The sequence below is a fragment of the Triturus cristatus genome, chromosome 1_1, assembly GCF_964204655.1.
Source record: "Triturus cristatus chromosome 1_1, aTriCri1.1, whole genome shotgun sequence".
NCBI lineage: Eukaryota > Metazoa > Chordata > Amphibia > Caudata > Salamandridae > Triturus > Triturus cristatus.
Genome location: NC_140579.1, coordinates 22,625,322 through 22,646,992, shown reverse-complemented (window position 1 = coordinate 22,646,992; position 21,671 = coordinate 22,625,322). Strand labels below are relative to the sequence as shown.

The window sequence follows — 21,671 nt, the reverse complement described above, 5'->3', positions numbered from 1 at the left end:
ATTGTGTCCTGTATACAATTGTGTTATCAAAAGGCTAATAAGACCTTAGGGGGTAAACCTAAGGCTCATTCCACCAGGGGCAAAGCTGCCACGACGGCTTTGCTGCGTAATGTTCCGATTGCGGAAATATGCAAGGCGGCCACTTGGAAGTCGGTCCATACCTTTGCTGCGCATTACTGTCTGGATGCGGATGCCAGGGCAGATGCTCAGGTTGGGCAGGCTTCGCTGCGAAATCTGTTCGCACAGTAGTGGTATTGTTTTGTATCTTCTCCACCGCCGTTTTTGTGTGGGGATGGGCTTGCCATTCTATTCACTAGATTGACTATACACAGAGATCCCCTACTACAGAAGGAGTAGTTTCTTTTCTGTAACTCCAGTTCTGTAGTAGGGGTATCTCTGATAGTCATAAGCGCCCGCCCTCCTCCCCGGTGGAGAGATGATTATTCATGTAAGGAATGCTACAGGTCTGGCGTGCTACGCCTTCAAAAAGAACTGAAAGTAAAAAGGACCTGCTGTGCATTCTGGGATACTGGGAAAGTTCTGGAAAGTTTTCTTAAAGGCACAGTATCCTGTTCTGAGCCACATAATGGCAGCCTATGGGGCTTGTCTGTCCATTCCTTCCTCTCTCACTCCAGAGGCTTTTGCTGGTAGAGGCAGGGTTTTTTCCCTTGTGGAGAAAAGCTGGACAGGCAGTGCTGTTTGTGGATGTTGGTGGAGTTTTCTAGTTGAAGTACTGGACAGTGTAGCCTGTGGATATCGGCTGCATTGTCTGTCTTTAAATTAAATTCTCTCTTAAAGGTGGATGCAGGTCTGCATGATTTGACACCTTAAGAGATTATTTTTTATTGCTCCGGGGTCCCCGCACATGGGCGGGACTATTCACTAAATTATGACTATCACAGAGATACCCCTACTACAGAACTGGAGTTACAGAAAAGAAACTACTCCTTCTAGAATACATAGTCCGCTAAACCTTACATGTGACCGGACTAAATTGAAGAATTGGAGCCAATTTAGAGAAATTGCAACTGCAATAAAAACCTCCAAAGCCCCAGAACTGGACCGGAAGCATCATCTTTGGCATTGTAGTATGTTCTACTTGGTGTGTGTTCACTTTGCTTTAGGTATGTTGCCAAGGTGTTAACAGACTGACGACAGCGCGGCTCTAGTGGTTCGAGGCATGTGGGCTGCTGAATTCATATCTGTGCATAGATCGCCGCCTAGTGTTGGGTCCGGACGATTGCATATTGTTGTCCTGGAAGAGTCTTCGAAGTATCACGAGATAGGTGGCTCCTCCCCTGGACTACAGTGCGCATGGGCATCCTCTCCATCCTCAGATTGTTTTTTTTCTGCCATTGGGTTCGGATGTGCTTATCTTAGCTCAAGTTAGGAAAACTTTATTTAAGGCCAAAAGCCTTTAGATATCGTCGGTATCGTTTGCGTTCGGTATCGATAAATTATTATACTTGTTTTAGAACTTATTCACCCTTATCGGACCGACTTTCGGTCCGAACATCGATCGACGTTCGAAGATGGAATCGAGAACTCCCTTCAAGAGATGTCCTCTATGTCACGCAAAATATCCACACGTCGATGTCCATCCGGTGTGTAACAAATGTTGATCACCGGATCATGATGAGACCAAGTGTATGGCCTGCGCCCAGTTCCGGTCGAAAAAGACTCTTCGGAATCGACGAGCGGCCAGATTGGAGGCCAAAAAATCGGCGCCTAACCCGGTTAACATATTCAGTACCGAGGATGAAGAAGTCTAGAGCGTCGAAGAGGTAGAACAATTCGAATACGTTGAAGAGCAGGATGTTCATGAACAATCGGACCCTGCTTCGGAGCAGGACTCCCAATATGACGACGTAGATAAGATGGACGAAGACGTCGTCAACGAGGTAGGAGACGACGCTGAGGCCCTTGGGGCCGAGGAAGATAGCTCAGGCGAGGAGCTAGGCCAATCCGTCGATGCGGAGGCTGAGGGAGATAGTCTTGATAAGGCTCAGGTCGAGGGATCGCCTGCGGGCCTTACCCAAGATCGGTCGGATCGTTCTACAGCCCCGCCTGAAGGCCCGGCTTCGAACATTTCAAAAGAGCCAGAAATATCAAAAAAGACTGGAGTCGATTCAGTGAAATCGAAACCAAAACCTGCACCGGTCAAATCGAAACCGAAAGTGCAACTGGTTCAGGTCGGATCGAAGGCATCGAAACCTTCCAATCCGTCGACACAAAAGAAGGATATCGGAGCCGAACAACCAAAGAAGGACTTCGGTACCAAGAAACCAAAAAAGGACTTCGGCACCGAGAAACAAAAGAAGGCCCTCTGTCCCGAGAAGCCGCAGAGGCCTATAGCACCGATGGTAGGGGCACCAACGACCAAGGTCAAGGTGGTCGATCCGACTACATCAACACCGAGGAGTGCTGAGACTGCCAAAATACCCGATCAACAAGGCGTCGATCCAAAAGTTCGGATCGAAGCCCCGAAGTCAGGAAAGAAACCGGAGACCGCGTCGAGGCCTGTCTCCAAAGAGCCTGTCGGATCAAAAGCACCGTCGGCATTCACGTTGAAACAGGTGTCGGAGTCCCTAAAGCGCATTAGGGAACGGGACACTCTCGAACCGAAAACGGGTCCCGAACCGAACAAGGTCGCCAAGGCTCACTCGGCGCCGGCACCGATCAAGTTTGGATTGCCACCACCGGGGGCACCTAAGATGTTCGACCTTAGGAAGAGTATCGAACAACCAAGAACAGTGTCCACAGAACAGATGTCGAAGACTCACAGGACCAGTTTATCGACGTAGACACTGGTAGACTGTCGTTCCGCAAGTGGAAAATTGTTCCAGAAAAGGCTTTGGAATCATACAAAATTCCACTGAAAAGGAAGATGGCGTCAGGTTCGACACCAGTGCTTGTGGAACCTTACCAAACATATGACCAGGAGCCACAATCCTTTTCTCCCGCACACTCTTAGGCGGATGCAGGAGAGGACTATAATGAGGATACCACTTATCCTGTGGATAGTGACCCTGATGAACAGCAAGACCAGGATCAAGCATGGGGAGGCCCTAATGACCCAGGAGACCCACAAAATGCTCCCGACACTCATACTTATAATATAAAACCATCTCCCACTGAAGATACTGCTGCTTTTAACGCCCTCATTGAAAGAGCGGCTGCCAATCACGGAGTGGAACTTCATTCTGACTCTGTGGAAGAGGATTTCTTGGTGGACACGTTCTCAACATCCGAAAGAACGGTCAAGACTCTACCAATGTTAAAAGGGGTTATTAAACCTGCTAAGGGCATCTTTAAGGAGACAACCAGAGCACGGGTATTGAACCCGAGAATAGAAAAAAAAAAATACAAACCAGCCCCAGGAGACACAATGTACATTAAGGGTCAATTGCCGTTGGACTCCATGGTAGTTTCTAATGCTCGCAAGAGAGCTAACTCGCAAACTACCGGTGATGCTCCTCCTCCGGACAAGGAGTCCAAAGTGCTAGAAACATCGGGAAAAAGGATAGCAGCACAAGCGGCAAACATCTGACGCATTGCCAACACTCAGGCACTCCTGGCCAGATACGACAGGTCACACTACGATACCCTAGAAACACTGATAGAACACCTACCAGATGACTACAAAGATGGAGCGGAGCTCCTCATCAGAGGGACAACTCATTACGAATGCGTCCATCAAATGCGCACTGGATGCAGCTGACACTTCAGCAAGGGCAATCAACACTAGTATGATGTTGCGGAGGCACGCATGGCTGAGAATATCAGGTTTCAAACCTGAAATTCAATCTAATATCTTGAATCAACCAGTCAACCCAGACTTTTTATTTGGCCCGAGTTGACACTACACTAGAAAAGATTAAAAAGGACACAAACTGCGAAATCTATGGGGGCTCTACAGTCGCAGCAGTTTTGGAGTTGCTCCTTTCGTCGCCCCGGGAATAGAGGAGCAGCTAGAGGTCAGGGGTCCCAGCAGCAGTACAATAAAGGAGGAGAGTACCTATAATAAGAACAATAGGGGTGGATATCGTGGATCCAGCACCAAAGGCAGAGGCCGAGGACACAACACCAGGTCCTCCGCCAATAACAAACAGTGACGTCTTGTCACTGCCCCCCGACCACATAACACCGGTCGGGGGGGGAGACTCCAACAGTTCCTGCCAGTCTGGAGATCCATCACCACAGACAGGTGGGTCAGAGAAATTATCCAGTACGATTATTGTCTGGAATTAACATCCAATCCACCCAACATACCACCAAGACACCGTCCTATGTCCGCAGAGCACTTGACATTATTGCGGCAGGAAGTACTAAGTATGCTGCAGAAAGGAGCCATAGAGCTCGTGCCTGTAGAACAATGAGGGGCAGGGGTGTGCTCTCTGTACTTCTTGATCCCAAAAAAGGACGGGTCTCGGAGACCTATACTGGACCTAAGACCTCTCAACCAATACATTCTGTCAGAGCATTTTCATATGCTCACCCTCCAGCAGGTTCTGCCGTTACTCAGCCAGGGAGACTTCCTAGCAACACTGGATTTGAAGGATGCGTATTTCCACATACCCATATACCCATCACACAGAAAATATCTCAGGTTCACTATTCAGGATCAGCATTATCAGTTCAAAGTCCTCCCTTTCGGAGTAACAACAGCGCCCAGAGTCTTTACCAAGTGCCTAGCGACAGTGGCTGCAAACTTAAGGAGACAGCCCATTCACGTCTTCCCTTACCTGGACGACTGGCTTGTTCAGGCAAAGTCAGCCCAGCAGTGTGCCAGCCACATATCCCACACCATTCACCTTCTTCACAGTCTGGGATTCTCACTGAATTATCCAAAGTCACATCTCCAACCCGCCCACGTACGGCAGTACCTGGGCGTGACCATAGACACTCTGGCAGCCAAAGCTCAGCCAAATTTAGTGAGGATCAACAGCATGCAACTGCTGATAAAGAAGTTCAGACCTCAACACTCCCTTCCAGCGCGAGTGTTCATGCAGTTGATAGGCATGATGGCCTCCTGCATCTTCATAGTCCCGCACGCGAGACTACATATGCGCCCGCTTCAGGAGTGCTTGGCACGTTAATGGAATCGGACTCGAGGACAGTTGAAAGACCTAGTGTTGGTGAGCGGTCGGGCATACAACTCTCTGCATTGGTGGAATCCACTAAACCTTTGCAAGGGCCGACCGTTCCATCAGCCTGTTCCACAAATAATACTGACGGCGGACGCGTCTCTCCAGGGATGGGGAGCTCATGTACTCAATTACACAGTGCAGGGACTATGGACGACACAGCAAAAGAAGATGCACATCAACCTTCTGGAACTGATGGCAATCTTCCTGGCAATGAAGGCGTTCAAAGTACACTTGTGCAACAAAGTCGTGTTGATCCGGACGGACAACATGACTGCCATGTACTACATACATAGGCTTTCCTGTTTTCAGTTTCTATTTTTAGTAAATTCTGGTGGGGTTTTTTCAGTTTTTTCAATACCTCAAAAAACAGTGGTTATACATTTTCGCGCCGTTAAAAACAAACAGTGTTTTCCAGTGTTTATGGAATTTTAATTTAATTTTAATTATTGCTTGCCTTCCGCACTGATAGTGCATGTGTATAGATAGCCTGTGCACAGGGTATATGAGGTCCAAATACATTTTTACTGCATCAAAATGGACTACAAACTCAATGGCATTCTTCATTAACTCTGAAGATTGTAAAGATGCTTTAAGAATACCCTCTACCAAGTGACAAGGATCTCTTCCAGGGAAGCACTTCAGCTTAGGTATCGATTTTGACAGGCCATCATACAATTTTCATATACGTAGCTGAATTACTGCAAATACAATCACTATCACTCCAACCTTTATTGAACTTGGTAGGAACCTTTTTCAGCAGCATTACATGTGACACTGCGTTCCATGTTTACTAAACATCTGGTATCATGTTTTCACCACTATCTCAGATGCTTGGTGACAGCATTCTTTTCACATCTACCTGTCGCTACATCTTGCATTGAATGTTTAAAGCCTGGGGAGTGTGGCAATTCACTTACAAGCAATACTGACTCACTAGAAAAGGGGGATGATGTACAAAGGATTTCACCTATTCTCTGTCTGTGGGTAAATGTGATGATACATATTAGGAAAGATTCTTATGAAACCAGCCATTTTACCGATCAGTGAAATCAAATGTAGCCAACATATCAAATATGATTTTGATATTTGCTGATTCTCTACAGTTTATAAAATAAGTAAGACCTAAAACATGCATCTAAACACTGCATCTTTCAACCAAAGACCACAAAACTGAAAAAGAAGAAGGAAGAAGACACAATGTTTTAGTGACATCCCTAAAAAACAAAACTCAAGCAGAGTAATGTTAGCCCAGTCTTTCTTAATGCTACCTTGTATAACAAAGTTACATTGTATTGGCCCCCTTCAGGAAAAAATAAAAATAACTTTCACTCATCTTTTCCATTCTTTGAATGGCATTTAGTTTGTGGTTGTAAAGGTGTTTTTTCAGTGTTTATATGTTTACACCGGGGATGGCTATTTTCCTTTCAGTGGGGTTTTATCAGTTATTATAGGTTTAAACCTAAAACCAGATAGCCTATACATACAGAAGCAGGGAGGAACACACTCTCCACAGTTGTCTCATCTGGCTCAGAGCATGTGGAAGTGGGCCATTCAAAGGAACATGTTCCTCATGGCGGAACACCTCCCATGCAAGGACAACCAAATAGCGGATCTGCTCAGCAGACACAGCCACCAAATGCACGAGTGGGAGCTACATCCATCAGTTCTCCAACCGTACTTCCAGCAGTGGGGTCATCCAGAGATAGACCTATTCGCCACAAGGGAAAACGCAAAATGCCAAAGCTTTGCCGCCAGGTTCCCGCATCCACAGTCGCAGGGCAATGCGATATGGATGAACTGGTCAGGCAGATTTGCGTACGCTTTTCCCCCAGCGCCATTAATACCGCTAGTGGCACGCAAACTAAGGCAACACTCAATGACACTCATCCTGGTTGCTCCAATGTGGGCATGCCAGCCATGGTACACCACGTTGCTAGAACTTTCCGTGGTGACGCATCAAAGACTGCGGCTAACATCCAGACTTTTAACACAGAACCATGGCGAAATTCAGCACCCAGATCCGCAACAGCTGAACCTGGCGATCTGGCTCCTGAAGTCTTAGTTTGGCTACCTGAACCTGCCTCCAGATTGTATGAATATCAAGGAGGCCAGGAGACCCACGACCAGGGCTTGCTATGCGGCTAAATGGAAAAGATTTGTCATTTACTGTAAAAACAATGACATTAATCCGCTGGATGCATCCATTCAGAACATCTGTTACCTGTTACACTTATACTGATGCAATCTGGCATACAGCTCCATCCGTATACATCTAACCGCAATAGCAGTCTATCTTCAGAACGGGCAGCACCTCTTTATTCAGAGTGCCTGCCATCAAAGCCTTCTTAGAGGGACTCAAAAGAGTGATTCCTCCAACACACCCACCGGCACCGGTGTGGAACCTGAATGTGGTCCTCACCAGATTGATGGGTCCACCTTTTTAACCTCTACATTCATGTGAGATTCAATTGCTCACCTGGAAAGTAGCTTTCTTAGTGGCAATCACTTCGTTGAGAAGAGTTAGTGAACTCCAGGCACTAACCATTCAAAAGCCATTCATACAGGTTCACGCAAACAGAGTTGTACTACGTACCAACCCCACATTCCTGCCTAAAGTGAGATCGCAGTTCCATATGAATCAGACTATTGAACTGCCTGTTTTCTTTCCAAATCCAGAAAATGTCGCAGAGAGAATGCTCCATACACTAGATGTAAAGAGGGCCCTCATGTACTATATAGACAGAACAAAGGATTTTAGGAAAACAAAACAACTGTTCGTTGCCTTTTCCCCACAACACAAGGGCAACACCATTTCCAAAGCAGGGATAGCCAGATGGATCGTTAAATGTATTCAAATTTGCTATGAAAAAGCTAAACTCACATTAACTATTCCTCCAAGAGCCCACTCAACACGAAAGTTAGGGGCGTCCATGGCTTTCCTAGGAAACATTCCTTTACAGGAAATATGTAGAGCAGCCACATGGTCCACTATACATACATTTACCAAACACTACTGTGTAGATGTACATTCAAAACAGCAGGCAGCTGTAGGACAGGCTGTTCTCAAGACCCTTTTTCAGACTGCTGCAGCTGACACGGGCAGCCGCCGCTAATGGAGGGACTGCTATGTAATCTATGCACAGATATGAATTCAGCAGCCCACATGCCTCGAACCGAATATGCTACTTACCAGTATGCATCTGTTCTTGGCATGTAGGGCTGCTGACATTCATATCGCCCACCCTCCTCCCCGGCGCCTGTAGCGGCTGCAGCACTTAGAATTACTGTATAGCATGGTCATCACTTACTGTATCTACTCCATCACTGCCACAATGGCGAAAAACAATCTAAGGATGGAGAGGATGCCCATGCGCACTGTAGTCCAGGGGAGGAGCCACCTATCTTGTGATACTTCGAAGACTCTTCCAGGACAACAATATGCAATCATCCGGACCCAACACTAGGCGGCGATCTATGCACAGATATGAATGTCAGCAGCCCTACATGCCAAGAACAGATGCATACTGGTAAGTAGCATATTCGTTACTCACACCAGACAAACACAGGCGCTACATTGAATGTATTCTCTTGAAGTTGTCTCGTAGTGAGCATGGAATCTTCATTGTTCACTGATAAGAACGTTCCACCACAATGTAAAACATTACAAGGGAATACTTCACCTTTAGAGTTCAATAGTAAGACAATTCTGTGAGGACAGCTCGTGTGGTTGTGCGCAAACTTCAAAGATCTAAGTAACACCTGCAGATTAATGCAAATCCTGCCTAGAACGACCCCATGTCTGCACATTTCAGGTATATTAAGGAGCACTCCTGAATCGAGCATTAAAAAGACCTGTTGAAATTTGTGAAGAAAATCGGTTTGTGGTTGATGAATAGTCCAGATTAGCTTCATAGAGAAAAAATATGGCCCAGTGATTCTCGTAACCTGCAGACTATGAAACAAAGAGGCCAGAGTTATAATCCCAGTTTCCCTCTAAAAACACGGTGCCTTGCCATCTTCGACAAATCGCTATTTCTCTGTTCGACAGTTCCCTGGGCACCAACCCAAGCCCTGAATAATAAACCAGAAAATGCTAAGCAAAAAACAAGCATTGGCATAGCCAATAGGTCTCGCTTTTGGGACCTTAAGTATTTAGTTATGCAACTGTTGCATGGCTAAACACTTATAAGGTCCCAAAAGCGAGACCTATTGGCTATGCCAATGCTTGTTTAAATTGTGTGTTCTACCCTGGTTTTACAATTTCTTTTGGTGATGCACACACTTTTATTCCATCTAGCATGAGCTAAAGATACGGTGATACACACACCATTTTTATTGTGTGTTCTGCCTCTATATTACTAATTGTTTCAGTGATACACATCTTGTATATCATGGTAGTATTTGCTGTTTTCTTATAGGTATTATAACTTACTTTTTGACTAACTTTTCGCATGTCCGCTAATCTTGATTTCTCCTATTATTTTTACTCTTATTTATCTGTCTTTATTGTTCAACTATCATTTCTTCATCAGAAATGTGCACCTTACAATCTGCGAATCCTCCTGCATTTCTAGAATCTGCAGGAGATCCCTCAATTTGTTAGGAAATTTGGCACAACGCTTATGAAATGTACTTGGGTGCCATTGGTGCTTCTCGTTTTGTTGCAGAGGAAGAAATGTTTACTACTGTATTCATTAGTGTTTCAAGGAAGGTCAATCTTTAAACACTTACCACCATTAACACAAGAAGAATCTCAAGATTTATATGAATATCAGCAAACCGTGTTCAAACTCGAACACAGATTCGACAAACAACCGAGCCTCATGGTTTTGAGACACATTCTTCAAAAAGAAACAAACGGAATTTGAAGATGTAGATTCTTACATCTCATCTTTACGCAAGCTTGCTGCTGATTGTAAGTTTGGCAATTTCACTGAGGAATCGATTGGAGATCAGTTTGTCTGCCATTGTAAAGACAAGTATATCTGACAAACCTTTGAGTGTGGCAGATCCCTCTTTAGAATAAACTATAAAAATGGCCAAAAGTATTGAAATTTCCATGGTTTCTCTCAAAGAGCTTGATGAAAAACTTAATGATGTCGTTAACGTCCATGTTAACAGTTCTTCCAAACAACATGTTAAATCCAATGCTAATTCATCCAACTTTTCTGCTAGTGCAGCCAACACTGCATCCAAGTCTAAACCTCAAAGTCCTAATTTTGTTAAGCGAAACAGTAATAAGTGTTTGAGATGTGGTCATTCGTTTCATCAGAGGGGGGGGGGGGGTTGTTAAATGTCCTGCTATAGACCTAATATGTAACTATTGCAAGAAGATGGGGCACTTTGCGAAAGTTTGTCTCAAGAAAAGGAATTTTAAGAAACCAACAGTTTGTTCAATTGAATCTGACGGTGATTCTGACTCTGAGATTATATCTGTAGTCACGTATGAGGAAGACCATGCCATTGGTTATTCTCGAAGTGGTTGAGGGTGATCCATCCTCCTGTATTGATCCTGTTGTTGACAGAGTGCGCCCTCACACTATTAAGCTGTTAGTTGACTCTGGGGCTAAGCTAACTATGATCACGCAAAAACTGTTTGAAGTATGGAAAGGTTCACAAACTTTCTCCTCCTGATAGGTCACCTGTGTCCTATGAAGGACGTAAAATTGATCTAGTAGGTTTTTTTGAAGATGAGTTAATGTTTAAAGACAGAAGGATCAAGGGAAAGATATACGTTGCTGTCAAGGGTCTCAACATTTTGGGGTGGTTTCACCAGGGACTTTTTGGCATGATACTTAAGCCAGGTGCCTTAGAGCAAGTCTTAGTTGGAAACGAAGAAGAGTCAAGTTTGGAAAGATAAGTTTCCTGAAGTTTTTTGAAAAACCTTAGGAAAAATAAAGGATTTCAAACATAAAATTGTTGTAAAATAAGGAGCCACAAGTCGATGGGGTTCAGTTCAGTGTTAGAGACGATTTAGAGAGAGCTTATGAGTAATCCGGTCCCTTTCTGAGGCCATAGTTTAGGGTGTGCTTACCGCCATGGTCTCAGGTCCTGACGAAAGCCTGGCAATTAGCATTCAGAGGCTGAAACATGTTGACCCGACTTCTTAACTTTGGATGTGCCTGACCAATCTACTCCGCTATAACATCCACCACATATTTTTAACCTGGCCTTACACTCCACCTAATAAAAAATTTCTTTAGGAAGCAGTAAGCCCATTTTAGTTTCACTTCATGCACTAGCACTTGTCACCAAAAAAAACCCTGCTCCGCTGTAATCCAGGGTTGTAGCACACCGGAGAGGCACTCGACCTCTCTGGTGGGGGCCCAATGATAAAGCATGTTACCAACTAGGTTGGTGAGTGAGGGCTCTTTTTAAATAAACACGAGTGACCCTTATTAAAAGCCTTTGACTTTCTAGCTTCCCTCTTTTGTTTATTTGAAGCTTGGAATAGACCTCATGGGACCTTATGACTGTCTTCATGGGGGTTTTTGGTTCTCATGGACTACGCGTCCAAATGGCCTGTGGTCAAAATGGTCAAATAAGCCAATACCAAAGCCATTCTTCTATTTTTGAAACTAGTATGGTTGAGGGAAGGGTGTCCTGAAATCCTTGTCACCGACAATGGCACGCAATTTGTGAGTCATGAGTTTCAAAGTTAGTGATAGATTTCTTCCTTACCTTAGAATATCCCCAGGCGCCAGACTGGATCTGGAAAGTCTTTTCGTAGCAGTACCCCCTGCATGTCAGTAGGTGGCATCGTGCGGCTCCACGTCTTTCACTGGCGTCTTATGCACCGAGATGACGTCACGGAGACTACATAGGCACCACCCATGCACGCTGACGTCAATTCTTTCTTTTTCTGCGCCAGACAAGCGCAGATCCGGTTAGAGCACGTACCGGATCACTTTTTGACTACACTTTTGAGACTTTGTCTCCCTTTTCTCTTTGCTGCACGTAGGGATGCCTGGATTTAAGTCTTGTGGGGCCTGCTGTCGCAATATGTCGGTGGCGGACCCCCACGATGTTTGCCCCTACTTCCTGGAGACCGACCGCGACTCCCGGTCCTGTCGGGCCATGGCCCCGAAGGCCTTAAGGGAGCGGCGCCGGAAGCTGCTGGAGGTCCGGCACTTGTCCCAGCACCGTTCCAGGTCCAGGGACCGTTCCCGGGAACGCTCGCGGGGCCGCAGTCCCTCCTCTGGCTCCATGTCTTCGCCCTCGGATTCTGGTAAGCGACGACATAAAAAGTCGAAGTGTGTTCGCTCTCCGAGCCTGGGAGTCCCGAGGCCTACCCGCCTTCGTCCTACGGCGACTCCCGAACAGGTGCAAGAATTTCTTGCCACCATGGACCGCCTTTTTAGGTCTCTGGCTCCTGCCGGCGCCCCCACGGTCCCGTGTCCAGATCCTGTTGGGCCGTTGGTGGCTTTGGCCCCACAGGATTCTGCGCCGTTGGCTCCAGCCCCGGCGCCATGAGGTCCAGCGCTGCCGGCTCTGACAACAGCGCCACCCTCGGCTCTGCCACAGGCGCCGCAATGGGTGCAGTTTGTCCCGCCCCTGACCCGGTTCCAGGACCATTTTGTTCCTACCAGGGATCCGCATTGGGACACAGTGCTGGCTTGGCCCCGGCCGGCGCAGTTTCCGACGCCGTATGTTCTTCTGCAGCTCTGCCGCCTGCTTATTGGGCCGCTATTACCACGCGGTGTGGGATACGGTTGCTCAGGTCTTGCCTCAGTGTCCTGAGGACGTCCACAGTGTGCTGTCTCAAGCAGTTGCTGAGGGTAAGGATGCGGCTAAGTTCACCATTCGGTGGGGTTTGGACACCGCTGACTCACTGGGCAGGGCGATTTCTACGACTGTAGCGCTTCAACGCCACGCCTGGTTGAGATCCAGCGGGTTCTTGCCTGATGTCCAGAACTCGCTCGTGGACATGCCCTTTGATGGCACTCGTCTGTTTGGTGATAAGGCCGAAAATGCGCTGGAACGTTTTAAGGACTCGCGGGCCACGGCCAAGTCCTTGGGCCTTTCCACAAAGATCCCAGCCACTCCTGGTTTTCGTTCCTTTCGTGGCCATGGCAGGGGTGCCCAGGCACGTTCCTTCAGCAAGCCTGTGCAGAACCAGCCTCAGCGCGGACTCTGATTCCGCAGGGGCGGGTCTGGGAATCAGCGTGGGGGTCAGTCCACCTCCGCTGCTTCTACCTCCAAACCTTCCTAAACTGTTCTTTGTGGAGCACCCCAAGCCGGTGGGTCGCAAGATCAGTCACCACCTCCCCCACTGGTGCGATATCACATCTGACAAGTGGGTGTTGCAGATCATCCGCTGGGGTTACTCCCTTTCCCTTCAGTCCTCCCCTCCAGCCATGCCACCTCGGTGCCACCGCATATCGGGGGGACCACTTGGTACTCCTCCAGCACGAAGTCACGGCCCTCTTGGCCATGGGGGCCCATCAAGTGCGTTCCTGGGCGGGAAGTAGGGAGTGGTTGTTGTTCCCACTACTTTCTGGTCCCCAAGAAGGACAAAGGGGGGGGTCTGCGTCCCATCTTGGACCTCCGGAACGTCAACCGCATCCTCCGGAAGGAGAAGTTCAAAATGCTGACTCTGGCTCAGGTTTTGGCTGCCCTCGACCCTGGAGACTGGATGGTAGCGTTGGACTTTCAGGATGCTTATTTTCACATCCCCCCTCCTGCCGGCCCACCGGCGTTGCCTGCGGTTTACGGTAGGCCGGGAGCGTTTTCAGTTTGCCGTGTTCCCCTTCTGCCTTACCAGCGCCCCTCTGGTATTCACGAAGGTGATGGCGGTTGTCGCAGCTCACCTGTGCAGGTCAGGGGTGTTGGTCTTCCCTTACCTCGACGACTGGTTGCTGAAGGCGGGCTCGCCCCAGGCAGTCGTCAACCACCTTCAGACTACGGCCGACCTCCATTTGCTGGGGTTCTCCATCAACGTGCCGAAGTCGCACCTGAGTCCCTCTCAGAAGCACCCCTTCATCGGAGCCGTTCTGGATTTAACACTGTTTCGGGGTTTATCCTCCCGAGCAGCGAGTCCGGGATATTCAGGCTATGATTCCGATCTTTTAGACTCTATCCCGGGTTTCAGTCAGGATGACCCTCCGGCTCCTGGGCCTGATGGCCTCCTGCATCCTGCTGGTGCCACATGCCAGATGGCATATGCGGGCTCTGCAGTGGGACCTGAAGTTCCAGTGGGCGCAGCATCAGGGCAACCTGTCTGATCATGTCCAGATCTCGGAGGGCACTTCACAACAATTGCAGTGGTTGCTCACAAATCGCGATTGGGTCAATGGCAGATCCCTCTCCCTTCCCAAACCGGAGCACATAGCGGTGACGGATGCGTCCCTCCTGGGATGAGGAGGCCACTTTAAAGAGGGGGAGATCAGAGGACTCTGGTCTCCGGCAGAGTCCCGGCTCCATATCAAGCTGCGGGCGATCCGGCTTGCACTGAAAGCATTTCTTCCCTCTGTCCGGCGAAGTGTGGTGCAGGTGTTCATGGACAACACCACCACCATGTGGTATTGCAACAAACTGGGCGGGGTGGGTTAGTGGACGCTATGTCAGGAGGGTCTGTGCCTGTGGACATGGCTGGAACGTCAAGGCATTACCTTGGTGGTTCAACACCTGGCAGATTCTCTGAACGCCAGGGCGGATGAACTCAGCCGCTGGTGCTTGATGGGTCACGAATGGCGTCTGCACTCGGACGTGGTGCAAGGTCTCTTTCAGCAGTGGGGAGAGCCTTGGTTAGATCTATTCGCCACCGAAGAGAACGCGCAATGTCATCAGTTCAGCGCGTTGGAATTTCCAAGGCAGCGCTCGGCGACGCTTTTCGTTGCGAGTGGAGTTGCGGTCTATCGTACGCCTTTCCGCCTATACCACTTCTGCCCCGAGTGCCGAAGAAGATTCGGCGCGGCCGGGCCTCCTTGTGGTTCTGGATTGGGCACGAAGATACTGGTATTCCGAGCTACTCTGGATGTCGATCGATGCCCTGATCGACTGCCTCTTCGGTAGGATCTTCTGTTGCAGCAGCAGAGGACGGTCCTCCACCCGAACCTGTCCAGCCTCCACCTCCATGCGTGGAGATTGAGCGGCGACAGTTGACAGCTTTCGATCTTCCTCCCGAAGTCTGTGATGTCTTTCTGGCAGCCAGGCGTCCCTCCACTAAAACGGTATACGCCTGCAGGTGTAACAAGTTTGTGGCATGGTGCACAGCTAAGGCTGTGGATCCCCTTTCTGCTCCTCTTTCTGAAGTCCTTCTGAAGATACTTAAAGGGTAACCAGTTCCTCTTTTATAGCATATATGGCATGGACACTATCACTGCATGCCACGGGATCTTTGTCGCTGGGAGATCTGAATTTCAGATCATGTTGCCCTCACACACCTTTTTAGGGGTGTCATGCTTAATCATAGGGCGCTCCTCGTCGGACTGGCGCTGCAATGTCCGGGCCTGGTGGCTACTTTGGCGGAGTTCTTTTGATCTGTAAAAACGCTGTATGTGAAGTATGTGTATGGGCAATCAGTGCTATGTGTATCATAACGTGGATAAGTGATTTAAAAAAGGCTCCAGGTCTGTAGAAACTCTTTATTCAGTCTTAGAACTGGGTCTCAGTAAAAACAGTGCAGCCACCTTCCGGAGCTTAAGGTACATTGGTGGCTGCTTGGTGTATATCAGGTCGACATGTTTCGTGTCTTAAGGGCTCCAAAATCGAGCAACACTTCTTCAGGACCTATGTTGTATCATGACGAATCCGGTTAGAGTACGTCAGATTGGCTCCGCCTCCAGAGTTGGGGGGGGGGGGGGGGAGGGCGTATCAAAGAAAAAGGCGAATCCCAGATGGGGACATCACCCAACCTTTCAACCTAAGTCAGAAATTTGGAGACTGAAGGGGTGAGGAAGGTGGACAAAGAAAAGCGACATAAGGAGGTATACTTCAAAGAAGGTGAGAGCTACAAGTAGGTATAGTTTCAGCATTAAGTGTCTAAGACCCATTGTTAATGGTTGTGGTAAAGGGATAATAGTAACATTATTACATAAAGACCCCATCACACAGGAAAGGTCTGAGACGAGGATCTACTGTAGGTTAGAAGCAAATAGGGAGATTAAAATTCAAAAGTAATGAAAAATGCGCATATATTAACCCCAGATGTCAGCCCAGTCATAAAGTGAAAATCCCTGCCGTAATGTGCAACAATACATCAGGTAAATAAAGGTGACGTGCTTGTCTTACCTATAGTCGGCAGTGGGTTGTGCAATATGGAGGAGGGGGAGTCAGCTCAATATATTAAAAGGTAGCCAACTGCAGTAGTAGGAGGGAAGCAAAGAAAAGAGTTGTTAAATCTTTAAAACCGATCTAAACAAAAATAAAATAAATAGGAGTGCAGAACGTCAAGACCATACCTGTTAAGGAGCATGTATTGAGAAATACTATACAAGTGTCTTGACTGAGGTTATGCAGGTGCTCAGTTGGAAGTTGGAGTTCGTAGCACTCGTAAAGATAGAGAAAACTAAATCTCAAAAGGAGGTCCGTTATTACATGTGACAAATGGCAAGGGTACCAAGTATGGGGCTTGCGGTGTCACAAGAAAAAAGGTGGAATAACATTAAATGAAATTTAAGAACGTAACTGTGGACGTCCCATCAAGATTCACCAAGGGAAACCACCCATTAACGAAACTGAGGGGTATGATTAAAGCGATGAACGGAACCCAAGCTCCGAGGTGAGCAGATTAAACCAAGCCTCGCTAAGGATGTCCGTACTGTGAATCAACGGGAGGACGGTACCTGGGGATGGAAAACACTCACCAGTTAGGTAGAGGGCAGGATCTCCTCATACCAGGGCTCCCCCGCTTCCGGAATAGGATTGGGCTGGCAGCGCTACTATTTTGTATCTAGCCTTCCGGGACACTGACCACCGTCAAAGTACGCAGTGACGTATATGTGGGCGTGGTCGGGCGCCATCTTATCCCCGGCACACTGCCTCACTCCATAGAAAGAGAAGTCGGGAAAGTGGCAAGAACATTTACAAAAAACGATGTTTATATTTAAAACAACTGTAGTAAAGAAATGGAAGTTATGTTTATGGAGGGAAATTGCTCAAACGTGAGACACCAAGATAGTTGGTATTCACAGCAGGGCTCTGCTCTGGGCACTCTCAAAGGTTATCTTTCGGCCATCTCTGCCTTTTTACAGCTTCCAGATCAGCTGTCTCTTAAGTCCCCGGTTGTTAACCGTTTCCTCAACGCATTAAGCACGCGTTTCCTCCTGTGCCGTTCATAATGCCCTAATGGGACTTCAACCTGGTCATGACATATCTGATGTGCGCTCCCTTCGAGCCCCTTCATACCTGTCCTTTGCGTCTTCTCAATCTCAAGACGGCTTTCCTTGTAGCCATCACCTCTGCCAGAAGAGTGTGATCTCCAGGCTCTTTCTTTCAAACCTCCTTTCCTTTCTGTTCATTCGGACTAGGTGGTTTTAAGGACCCGTCCTTCTTTTTTGCCAAAGGTGGTCATGCCCTTCCACATCGGGCAGACCATCACTATGCCCACCTTCTTTCAACCTCCGCATCCTTCAAAAGAGGAAGAGAGGCTCCACCGTCTGGACCCAAAACGTGCGCTCTCGTTCTACCTGCAGCGCACACAATAGTTCTGGGTGGATGACTAGCTCTTTGGCTACGTGGGCGCTAAAAAAGGTCGGGCTGTGCATAAGCGGACCCTCTCTCGATGGGTCGTTCTCTGCATCAAGGCCTGTTACTCGTTGGCTAAGATGGAGCCTCCTGTGGGGCTACGTGCCCATTCTACCAGGGCAACGACAGCCACTACTGCCTTGGGACGTGGCTTCCCCTTGCAAGTCAGGCAGCTATGTGAGCCTCGCTGCACACGTTTACCGTGCATTACTGCCTTGACAGTCCGGTCCGGAGAGACGGCTTCTTTGGCCGTTCTGTTCTCCGTGACTTTCTGTTGTAATCTATTAGCAGACCCACCACCGGGGTTGGTATTGCTGGGGTATCTATTCTAAGGTAAAGTATATCACTAACGTGTCTCTTTCAGATACACAAGTTACTACTTGTGTAACGATATATCTGTAAGACATTAGTTAGTGATAGATTCCTTACCGCCCCACCCATCCTCCCCGTTCTGCGAACTGATTTCTAGGGTTAAGGTCATCCCCTTTCAGGGCCCTAGTTTCATGGCACCAGTAGTCAGTTTCTTGCATGGCTCTGCGTTCCTGGCGTGGAAAGTAGTGTACAGAACTGACAGCGCGCATAGGTGGCGCCTAAGTAGTCTCCGTGATGTCATCTCGGCGCCTACGACGCCAGTGACAGAAGCGGTGCTGCACGACGCCACCTACTGACGTGCAGACTTTCCGGATCCAGTCTGACGCCTGGGGATATTCTACGGTAAGGAATCTATCACTAACTAATGTCTCTTACAGATATATTTTTACACAAGTAGTAACTTGTGCGTGGGAATCAGGAGTTAAGCATTGTAAGACTTCTTTATATCACCCCCAGTCAAATGGACTTGTAGAGAGAATGTATTGAGTGATTGGGGAGTGCATCAGGTGGGCGAGAGTGGGTAAACATGTTCAGAAGGCTTTGGACAGTTTAGTTTGGTTCTATAGGACAACACCCCACTCCACCACCAAAGTCTGTCCTTTTGAGTTGGTCAGAGGAAGAAAGGCCAGTGCCAATTTCAGGCCTGGCAGGATGGCTAAGTGGGTAAAGTCTGAATCAGATGTCTCCAGATTGATATCTACTGTTTTGGAAAACATGACTGATTCTCAGGTCAAACAAAAGGAATGGGTTGACATTAAGAAAGCTGCTAAAGTTGTTCCCCTTGTGGTGGGGGATATGGTCAGAATCAAATCCCCTGTGCATACTAGGAAAGGTGTTTGTAAATTCAGTGAGTCGATTAAAGTTAGGATTGTTGGGAATGCTGTTAGTCTCAGGAGGACATTAGTGGAACCTCAATAGGGTTGTAAAGGTTTGTACCAAGGTCTCCGTCTCCTTTTGTCAAACTTATGAACCACCTTGCTCAGATCAAACCATCGTCGGATGAAGTTTCTGACCAATAGTTAAACCTGCTAGATATAGATCTTGATTGTATTTTTGAATTTTTGTTTTTTGTGGTTTTTTGCTTTGGAAAGGAGGAAGATATGTTATACTTGGTGTGTTTGTTCACTTTGCTTTAGCTATGTTGCCAGTGTTCCTTTCTAGTCTAAATGTTCTATAGCTCCTAGTAACTGTGCTGTGGATTCAGTTGAGCTGGAGTTGCTGTGGGAGTTGGTGGTTACCTTCTCTCCTCTGTGTAGCCTTAATAAACCTGTTCATCACAATCCTGACTGCGTGATTACTACAAAGTACCCTAGAGCTTCTGATGTAGCCAGCTTGTGCTGTGTCTGTAGAATGCGTCACAAACTTCCAACGTGTTGTGGCAGGGCTGTCTGACTCCTAGCACCGATGAGATGAAGTGGGCAAAAAGTGCATATGGTCTGGACCCATGCGTCTAGCACGGTTAGCTGCCTGTACATGTTGGTACAGGGCTCAGTATGTAGTACTTTCTTACAAGGATTCCACTTCTGGTGGAGAGCAGTGTTTGAATTTTAAGTCTGGACTCTATTTATATTTTTTTGGAACACTGGTACTTGGAAGCCAAGTTGATTAATGTGCTCTAAACTTTTCAATGTAGATGAGGATAAGCACCAAATGTCATTTGTGGAACATGCAGCATCTTTTCTTCAGTTTAAGTAGCAATGAAATGGTCCATTTGAAAGTAATGGGATAGAGTGCAAAGAGTCAATTCTGTCCCCTGCATTTAAGCCTGGGGTCTTCAAACTGTGGGGCGCGACCCCCAGGGGGGCCGTGGAGTGATGCAAAGGGGGTCACTCTGCTCTCAAAATGCACTTGTCCTGCTCACACTATACCTCAACCTGCAGTCACACGAGTACACTACTCATCCTGCACTCATGTGACACTTCACTCACCTGTCCCCCTCACTACTCAATATGCAACTCACTCAAACAAGCCCATCAGTAATCATACATTCATTCATCCCATTCTGAACTTGCATCCGCACCCAAAATGAGAGAGGACAGCAAGGGAGTGAGAGAATTTGATTGAAGAGGTCAGGGATGAGGAGAAATGTGAATTGCCGAAGAGAAGTGTGGACACGCAAGAAGTGAGTGTGATCCAAAGGTGAGGGCTTCTGTTAGAACAAAGGGGAGATGTGAAAGAGGAATGGGGGGACTGGAGAGGTGTAAGATACAAATAGACAAAAATTTGAATGAAGAGACGAGGTGAATGAGAAGTGCTGAGGGGCACGGGAGGTGACGGGGCCAGAGAGGCCATGAGATAAATGTGAGAGACTGCTAGAGATGAGGGCAGTGAAAGGACAGAATGGCAAGAGGTGATTAAAGGTGAAGTGAGAGGTTGAATGGGGAGAGTTCAGAAGTTGTAAAAAGGGGTGAAAGAAAATGACCTGCAAAGTGAGAGAGGGATCCGGGGTTAGGAGAGGAGAGAGGGATGGAAGGGAGGGGGTGAGAGGAAAGCTGCATGGGTAAAAGGCTTAACTCTACACAAAACCGCCAGGGTTTTAAAGGACCCCTGCTTCTTCCGGTCAGGGCCAGGTGAGCTTCTAATGTGGCAGCATGTATTGCTGCAGAGTGGAAGGCCCTTCACAAAGGTTGACTTGAAATCTTTCTGATGATAATTGCTGTATTTTGGTTATAAATGGGTACTGATTGGGTGAAATCTTTCCTCAGCGTTACTGTGTGTAACAAATATCAAAATAATGAAGCAATGCTATCCCAAAATACGCGGCATCACATAACCTCATTTACATTTTCATCCCACGCAATTTAGTCAACAGGTTTAGACATTTTTGTCAAGAGGGGGTCCTTACGCCTCAAAATGTTGACAGGGGGGGTCTCGGCATCCAAAAGTTTGAAGACCTCTGCTTTAAGCTATAGTGCTAAAATGCAATGTGTAAAGATTTGCATTGAAATCTATTGACTGTGGTTTGACTTGACCTCCAATGACACTAGAAAGCAGGTTCATAAGTACCTGGGTGTCACACATCTGTCTTCCCTTCCTCTACCCAGGCTTACAAAGAACAGGTGCTGGAGCCCATGATGAATGGGACCGACAAGAGCCCGCCTCTCATTCAGGACTACAGAGAGTATCACACGGACACCACTGTGCGCTTCGTGATTACTATGACCGAGCAGAAGTTGGCTGAGGCAGAGGCTGCTGGGCTGCACAAGGTTTTCAAGCTACAAAGCCCGCTTACGTGTAACTCCATGGTACGCTTCAGCTATGCAAATGTCACTTATTTTGTGAATCTGCACACTTAACTGAATGGGTTGTAGATTTGATTCCTGAAGCATGTTTTTCTTTTTGATACAAATTTCCTTTATTTTGAGCTGAAAACCTTCCCTTGGTCGAGCTAGTTATTTATTTTTATAAAAACGTAGGCTGTTTAAATTGCAGCAGGAGTCTGTCACGAATGCAGCCTTTAAT

General features: G+C 47.4%; 1 protein-coding gene across 1 annotated transcript in view; it reads left to right on the top strand.

Annotated features, from left to right (window-relative positions):
* LOC146869187 (DNA topoisomerase 2-alpha-like) overlaps positions 1–21,671 on the top strand; it is a 139,905-nt gene that overhangs the window by 47,112 nt on the left and 71,122 nt on the right. Inside the window, exon 23 of the mRNA XM_085642789.1 lies at positions 21,254–21,454. Coding sequence (XP_085498915.1) covers positions 21,254–21,454 — 201 coding nt within the window. The remainder of the gene's footprint in view (positions 1–21,253; positions 21,455–21,671) is intronic.